The sequence below is a fragment of the Lycium ferocissimum genome, chromosome 2 (assembly GCF_029784015.1).
Source record: "Lycium ferocissimum isolate CSIRO_LF1 chromosome 2, AGI_CSIRO_Lferr_CH_V1, whole genome shotgun sequence".
Classification (NCBI taxonomy): domain Eukaryota; kingdom Viridiplantae; phylum Streptophyta; class Magnoliopsida; order Solanales; family Solanaceae; genus Lycium; species Lycium ferocissimum.
Window position 1 is genome coordinate 39,591,029 of NC_081343.1, and position 8,921 is coordinate 39,599,949.

The 8,921-nt window shown below is 31.9% G+C and overlaps 1 protein-coding gene across 1 annotated transcript; it reads right to left on the reverse strand.

The window, feature by feature from the left end:
• Positions 1 to 358: 358 nt before the first annotated feature.
• LOC132036912 (calcium uniporter protein 2, mitochondrial) lies at positions 359 to 2,666 on the reverse strand. The gene is made up of 2 exons (XM_059427332.1): positions 1,991 to 2,666; positions 359 to 943 (listed from the first exon to the last, which is right to left on the reverse strand). Exons 1-2 carry the CDS (start codon positions 2,564 to 2,566, stop codon positions 482 to 484), a joined length of 1,038 nt encoding a protein of 345 aa, XP_059283315.1. The 5' UTR covers positions 2,567 to 2,666; the 3' UTR covers positions 359 to 481.
• Between the last annotated feature and the right edge of the window lie 6,255 nt (positions 2,667 to 8,921).

Sequence of the window (8,921 nt, forward strand, 5' to 3'; positions counted from 1 at the left end):
AATTGCTTTTCCCCTCACAGTATTTGTCTTTTGGTGGGGACACAGTTCCAAATGTTTTGACTCATTTCTTCGTGGCACATTCGTTGGATAAAATACGAGATCTGGTGGGGGTTCATCTCTATGAATTGAATACATCCAGATTTTTTTTATTGATGAGCTGTTATTGTTAATTAAATTACACTATTTGATTATGAGAATCTGACTAAGCACCACGCAGGCAAGGGCCGAGTGGAGCCTACCCACGGACGGTCATTTTTAGTGAAATTCCTATTCACTTGCATATACATTGGCCGTCACTATGACGCATTGAAAGTTAAAATTAATCCAATAAGAAAAGAAAAAGGGAAGAAAAAAAACAGAGACTAATTGACGTCTCTTTTCTCTCGTTTGCACTCCCTTCTTAGTAAAAGTAATTCCTATTCCTAAAATAAATACTTCTACCTAGCAAAATGTTCATGTAAATGGTGAAATTCGGTCTTGTTTACATTTTATCAGATGAATTAAACGTTAAGGTTGGAGGTGACGACGATTGAGGATAACAAGCTCTTCTGAGCTCGTTATACCTTTGAAGATTGAAATTCCTTAGCTTCATGAGTCGCTTTTGCTTCGCGACAAACCGGCTCTGGAAAAATCCTTCGAAAGAAGGCTCTTTCGACGTCCTTAGGAAAAAGGTGTAACCAGCCATGCAGTAAAAGGATGTGACATAGAAACAAATTGGTTCCATGACATCCCATGATAGTTCCCAGAATGTCAATCTCATGAATGCTGCTGTCTGAATGACAAAGTAACCTAGCCCACACCATAATTCTCTACGCACCAATGACTCTGCTTTCTTGTCAATTGCTGTTTTTTCCTCTTCCATTTGGTTGAGCTCCTTTATCATTTGTGGGTCATTTGGGTTCGTCATGGGCATTGGCAATAGAGCTTGTAGAGTTTTCACTACCTGTAAACAAAAACAATATACCAAAACATTTGGGTAAAACTAACACTCCACTTGACAAATACATCTGTCATCTGACATAGCTTCAAATTGAAATATTGCTTATATATGTGTTTATGTAAATTTCAAAAAACAATATGTATGTAAAAAATAGGTTGAAACCATTTGAAAATTACATAATGTAAATATCAATTTGGAATAGGAAATAAAGCTTCAAAATTGACATTAACCTAAGCTAAATTGAGTCATTAAGAGCTATCTCCCTATTATTAAGAGAAATGAAAACATCATAAGTGGGCTATGTTATTCTTTAATTTACTCTTTTCCTCCAATAAGAATGGCCGAGACAAGTGCCCAATCCACCGCGTTATGTGCCTAAGAAAACTCACAAATTTCAGTTGCTATTTTTTAAAGAGTTCTCTAGCGTCAAGTATCGAAAAAGACATACTAGTTAGGAATAGGGAATGGATAGCTATTTCGTTTTCTTTTTTGTTTTGGGGTTGGCTACTTTCTTGGACTCCACAATAATCGGACGTCGTTTTCTTCTCTCTTCCCCCGACCCACCCCGCCCCGGCACACACGCAATCCATCAATTAAATTTTTGCATCTCATTTTCTTCCCCAAATAAAAAAAAAATTGATTCTCCTTAATTTTTTGGTGAAGTATCTTAAAGGTCTTGAATGTGTTCGAGAACGAAAATTTGGGTCTTTGAAAATGATCCGAACCGGTCCACTCCTTTACACAAAAGTCACCATCTCGTTTTAGAGATCTTGAGTAGGTTTGTTTCTCATTCCCCTGTCTGGAGCAAAAACACGAAAATGCTACTATCAGTTTTCGGTAGACTCCCAAACATTTAATTAAAAAAAAAAGAGAGCTAAACTTATCAAATCAGCACATATAAGTTCTACGTAATCCTGCTAATTACCAACGAATTGTCACATAGTTGTAATTTATCTTTAACCATATCTGTCAAAAAAGCAGTTATGCAAATAATAGAGAAAATTAAAGGCTTAATAAAAGAAGAATGAAAAAGTGAAAAAAAAGACCAACCTGATCAGGCCTGAGAAACACAACATTTCCAAGAACAATAACAGTTCCAGAATCATCTAGAATCTTCGCGAATTCGACACCTTGTTCACTACTCGAACAAATTCCAGAACAAATCTTAACAAATTCCGAGTACGATATACAATTCTTTTCAATTTCCTTTAACCTTAACTTCACCATCTCCAATTGTGACAACCTTAACACCTTCTTCACATCAGCCACCGTCAATTTCCCCTCCGGTGACTCCTCTTTGGGCTTTATGAGTCCATCAAATTTGATTCTGTTTCTACTAATGTCCATTTGACGGAGTTTCTCAATGAGAGTTTCACCGGTGGGTAGTGACCGGAGTTCCGGCGAGGTTGCCGGAGATGGGTACATGGGTTGCCGGTGGATTAATCGCCGGAATATTCCATTATTATTATCTCCAGGTTCAGGGGAGATTCTTTTTTTATCAGGATGAGGTGGGGTAAGTGTTCTTTCAGCCATTGATGATGAAGATATACGACATGATGAAATGGAAAAACTGGTGGTTTTGCATGCATTGGAAAGACGTTGAGCTAACATTTTCTTGAACGCCATTGTTGATAGAAAAAAAAAGAACTCGAGAGAAATTTTTGGTTTGGGGAAATAGTAATTTGAATTGTTCAACGATGGATTATACAACGACGAAGAAAGGTTTACATGGGTTGTACATATTTATAGGTCCATTCTTTGTGACGAAATGACACCTCATCTACTATGTTATTAATCCAAGTAAAAACGGATCTAGAATTTTAAATATGACGTAAGAATTACTCACTCCGATTTTATTTTACTTGTCGTCGTGTGTATCTTTATTTTTTTTGAAATGATCGTTATTTTGAATTATTTATTTTTACTGACCTGGACAAAAAATTGGACGGAGGTAGTCGCACGATAATTTTTTTTTTTTTGGTAATAATGTATATATCTATGTGGGTGTGTAACGTTTTGTTTCATACTTTCTCTATCTAGAATTTTAAAGAGTTTACGTTGATAGTTCATTTTAGAAAAGATTAGCATTTTTAATATTTAAATAAATTATAAGTTATATCTTATTTTTGTTGTTAATGCGATACTATGAGTTTAATAATTGATTGATAGGCTGTGAACTCTTGTAAACATTACTAAGTAAATTAAAATCTATTTTTTATAAACGTTTAAAAGTTTTTAAATAGGATAATCACATATTTTAATACTTTACCAGAGTAATAGAAGTATTTAGGTTCTAGTTTATCGCCACTTACTATCATTTTGTTTTGTTATATATATACTTGCTACTGGAAATATCAGGCCCCATGTAAAGTAGATGGGAAGATGTAAATAAGTAAATAAAACAAAAATACTATTCCTTCCGTCCCAATTTACGTGACATTATTTAACTTAACATAAAGATTAAAAAGGAAAAGAATATTTTTGAAATTTATGATCTAAAATAAATCATAAATTTTTATTTAATTATAAATCATCTTGTTAAAGGTAAAAAAATAAAATAAAAAAATATTGAAATTAAATTGTATTCCGTATCTATTTACAGAGAGATGCTAAAAAGGAAAGAATCCCGCCTAAATTGAGACAGGTGTAGTAGTATCATTTTGTATCTATTCAAATAATAGTAAACAAATCCAGGCTTGGAAAGCATTTCATTTGCTCCCATTTGTTTGATCATATTACTATTTCTTGAGTAAAACAAACATCAAAATTAATACTTTTTCAAATCTCTTCTAAAAATATTTTAACAATAGAATTTAGGATATTTTGATGTATTTTTTAAATATATTATTTTTATCTTAATTTTTTTTAAAATTGAATTTTCACCAAAAAGTGGGAAAGGTTCATTAGATTCAACCTCAACATGAGATATTCGATGTGGAAAAGGAATATCCCCGCAATATGAGGCAACATCCATAATAAAACCTCAAATGTCGTTCCTTCACTTTATGCTGTTTTTAGGCTTAGTACATCATCGGTTTCTCTAACTTGCCAGAAAATTTCACTTGGATATCGTATTATACGGTTTGTTTCAATCGAATATCTGAACATATAATAAAGTATTTCTATTAGAAACTTTCGGTTCAAATTTGTTCTTTTTTTTTTTTGCAGTGTTCTTAGATGTCCATTACGTACATAAATTAACATAAATTAACCACTTGAAATATATCAAGTCTTTTAATTATATGAATTAGTCAAAATAAGTCGTAAAACCTCAGGCATGTTTAAATTGAGGATGATGTATGTGTGTGTGTGTCTATATATATATATGTATTATTACATAGGGGTAGGAGAAGGGAAAATATGAGAAGGGGGATTCGAACCCTCACCAACAAGATAAGTTCAGGTAGTCAATCAACCGAGCTACTAAATTTCTACGAGGATGATGTATATAGTTAAGGGAGATGACATATTTTAAATTAGTGGTGGTTAACTTATTTATGTAATAGCATTTGAAATTACACTCCTAGATTTTTCAAAAATTTAAATTAAAAATGTCTAAACAAATATCTTATTATGTATTCAAGTGCTCAATTGAAATAAGCTGCATAATTTAAGTGTCTTACTAAAATTTACCGATAAATTTGAGGACTTGCTATTGCATCAAGTCTTGCTTTACTTTTTTCTTGTTAGGGAGGGTGAATTTTACTAGTATTTCACGAGGGTGAAAATCAATATAGACAACTATAATCAGCGTACAAGTGGCTGGTTAAAATTGCTCGTAAGACAGCCGTTCGATTGTTAGAAAATGAAATCACGGGTGAATTTATTATGGTGTATATGTGTGGACTTTGGAGTTTGCAGGATAATTGGTCATACTTTACACGTGTTAGTTAGGAAGAGAAGCAATATAAATATCAGACAACTTAATTAAAATAATGCGGGGGTGTATATGGTTAGTTGTGTGATGACGTGTTTAGCTCACCAAAATATAAAGAGTGGAATGGTTGTCATGACTTGACTATGTGGCTAGATGTGTAGCCCAATTTCTAGGAAACGCAAACGTGTCGCCACATATATCATAGGTGGACGTATAGTAAATATATTGATGGTGGGGGTTGATTTAATTTTTCTTTTCACGCAATGAATAGAGAAAAGTAAATGCTGATTATCCGATTAATATTGAATTGTCGGTGGAATATGGTAAAAATGTTAATTTAATTACTAGAAAACGTGAATGTTTCGCCACATATATCCTAGGTGGACGAATTTGTAAATTAATGGTGGGGGTTAATTTTTTTTCCTTTTCTTTTTACATAATTGTTGATAATGAGATTAACATTGAATTATCCGTGGAGTATACGGTGAAAGATTAATTTAGTTACCGCTAGGAAACTTGAACGTTGCGCCACAGATATCCTAGGTGGACGAATTGATTTTTCCCTCCTTTTTTACTCAATGAATAGAGAATAGCAAATGCTGATTATGGGATTTACATTGATTTATCATTGGAATGTGGTAGACTATAAGATTTTTTTTTCCTACGAGTAAAAGATTAATTTAATTACTAGGAAACGCGAACGTTTTGCCACAAATATACTAGGTGGACGATGGTAAATATTGATGGTGGAGGTTGATTTTCTTTTCTTTTTGTTTTACACGATGAATAGAGAATAGTAGTAAATGCTGATTATGAGATCAACATTGAATTATCTGTGGAATATATATGGTAAAAAAACATTTAATTCTAGTCTAGCTATTAAACGTTTCGCCACATATATTCTAGGTGGACGATTAGCCGTTTGTTGAATGTGGAAGTCAATCTTTTTCCTTTTGTTTTTATTTACATATAATTAAAGGAATGGTAATAAATTGAACATTAATGGTCGTCAAGTTATTGGAATATGAATTTACATGAAAATTCTAATTATGGTCTCTTAATAGTTGAATTTGGTCGAGATATGTTATTATATCTATGATAAAAATTAAGTCTAGTTAGTTGAATTGCTTAACAGAAGATTGGGGCTCTGAATCATGAAAACTCGGCATCAAGATCTACTGCCTATGCACAAAGAATAAATTTAGACATACACTTCAAAATTCATTCTCTTAACTTAAAACATACTATCCCAATGTTAGAAAGACGAACTTAATTGACTTGAATACAGTAGAAAGTGTTTAGGAGGAAATATAGCCTCTATTACGTCCAACAAGTTGTTACCATAGAGGGATTTATTTCGGGACCTATGGGTTTAAGTAAATCCACAGCTTTTAATCATATCCTATATTTAATAAATTTATTAAATATTTTATAAAGATGTGACTGTATATAAACCCAATAAAGTACTATATTAAATTGAGTTCGCTATATAGGAATTTATGAGCTGTTGAATTCTGATTACCACTTTTTGGCCCAATGAAGAGTCATAATTCTGTAAGGCAAAATCACCTTTTACAATGGTTGTGACCTGCCTTGGTTAATCTCAAACTCTTTTTAACCTTCTTGACTCAATGAAGAGTCATAATTCTGTCAGGCAAAATCACCCTTTACAATGGTTGTGACCTGCCTTGGTTAATCTCAAACTCTTGTTAACCTTCTCCTATCTTTCCTTTTTCTCTTTAACCAAAAATTCTTGCTTTTTTCCTTTATTTAGGTCAACAAGGCCGTGTATGTTTATCCCATTGCTTCATTGCAAAGCTTGAAGAAAGAAAAACGTGGTATTAAGACACTTTAACAACCACAACCATGGAGGCCAAGTCCAAAGGAATTACTTATTTATAAATAAAAAGGACTTATAGTGATAAACGATGTCAGACAGCTGCTTGGAGATAATGCAAAAAGGAGTTGGAAAGACTATTTTCGGTGTTTCGATTATATTTTATTGAATATGAAACACAAATACTAAAAATTTGCGTGTTTGAATATGACCTTAATTGAGAATAAGTAAAATTTTGTAAGTGAGAACTATTAATTCAACTGGAATACTTGTCAAACAAGTTTTTAAATATTTTATCAATATATTGCAACTATTGAATTTCAATAATCGTAAATATTAAAATTTGTGGCCAAATAAAAGGGGCATGGCGAAGAAGGTTGTATTCAAGGGAGAGGTCTGGATTCATGTGCATCCACGCTTCCCTCAATAAGGAGCCGTTTGGACATGGTTTGAAATCATGATTTCAAATCATGGTTTAAAATTATATTTGGACATGTAATTTAGATATCTTAAGTTATATTTTCTTTTATATACATAAAAACTCACAAGTTGTGAAAACTATCAAAACATTCCAAAGTCTTATACAATCTTACCAAATGAGCAAGTCATAGTTCATAACAAAATTAATAAGCTACTAGAAGACCTTTCTAAAAAATACAACATCAATTGATCAAACTTTAGTTCAATAAAAACAAAAATTTAACATGAATAGTAATGTAACTACTCTTTAATATAATCCTCCCACATGGTAAACATAAATAAAGGTTAGTGGAAGTAAATAAGGTTGGTAAATGGTTGGTGGGAGTAATTGTTAAAAATATTTACCAATTATAGGTCTTTTTTTTTTTATAAACTATAAACTTATGGGTCAAGTTTTATATTTAAATTTTTTGAAACCACGGTTTGAAACCCCAAATCATGCCTTTTTGGATGATTTGAGGTTTCAAACCATGAGATGAAATGCATGTCCAAACGCTGGTTTCATCTCATGGTTTCAAACCGCATGTCCAAACGCCTACTAAGGCCCCGTTTGGACATGCAATTTGGATATTTTAAGTTGTATTTTCTCTTATAGACATAAAAACCCCACAAATTGTGAAAACTATCAAAACATTTTCAATTCTTATATAATCTTACCAAATGAGCAAGTCATAGTTCATAACAAAATTAGTCCACTACTAGAAGGCCTTTCTAAAAAATACAACATCAATTAATAAAGCTTTAATTCAATAAAAACGAAAATTTAACATGAATAGTAATGTAACTACTCTTTAATATAATCCTCCCACATAAATTAAAGATTAATAGACATAAATAAAGGTTGGTGGAAGTTAATGAGATTGGTAAATGATTGATGGGGGTAATTATTAAAAATATCTACCAACGTATGAGTCTTTTTTTACAAAATATAAATTTATGGGTTAAGTTTTATATTTATAAAAGTTGAAACCTTGGTTTCAAACCCCAAATCATGCCTTTTTGGATGATTTGGGGTTTGAAACCATTTTTTGAAATCATGAGTGAAAACGCATGTCCAAACGCTGGTTTGCGGTCATGGTTTCAAACTGTGATTTGAAAACGCATGGCCAAACGCCTACTAAATCATACTCTCCGGTTCATAATAAGTGTTCTTTTGGTGTTTTTATTTTGATCCAAATAAGTGTTATTTTACATAATTAAGAAGATATTAATTGTTTTCTTCCAAATTTACTCCTATTAACTCTTTATGTAATTTAGAAACTATATTAAATATGTATAATTAAAGTAAGAATAAATTAGTCAAAATACCTACTAGTATTATTTTTTTAGAAGTAAGTATATTTTCTTAAGGGGAGCCACAAACGCCAAAATGACACTCATTATGGACCAGGGAAGATTATATGGTAATGTTATATTCATCGTTTCAAAACTACTTTAACATGTATTTGTGCACTAAGCTCAAAAAATCTTATGGTGCAATAATTATTGAGTGCACCACTATGATCAAATGTACATTCATCCATCTGTCAATTGCTTCTTCTCGAAACGAAGTATAGATATATATGTGAAAAATCGTAAACAAATTCAAAACAATTAAGAATTTTAAACCTATAGTTTCAAAGTGCAATAAGTTTAATCATAAAAAATTTAAAAGTTGAACTCATTAAATTTAAATCGAAAATTCGGTTTTTTGCAATAGTATATTCATTTTTTGAAATCCTGAATCCTCCCTTCTTGTGAGGTAGGGTGTGATTGACACGCCATTGCTTGACGAAAGCAATAGATTT

Bases quoted from the DNA above. Each gene is read 5' to 3' on its own strand.
- LOC132036912 (XM_059427332.1), bottom strand. From the start codon at position 2,566: ATGGCGTTCAAGAAAATGTTAGCTCAACGTCTTTCCAATGCATGCAAA. The intron at 944-1,990 runs GTTGGTCTTTTT...TTTTGTTTACAG, and splicing joins TGTTTCTCAGGCCTGATCAG to GTAGTGAAAACTCTACAAGC.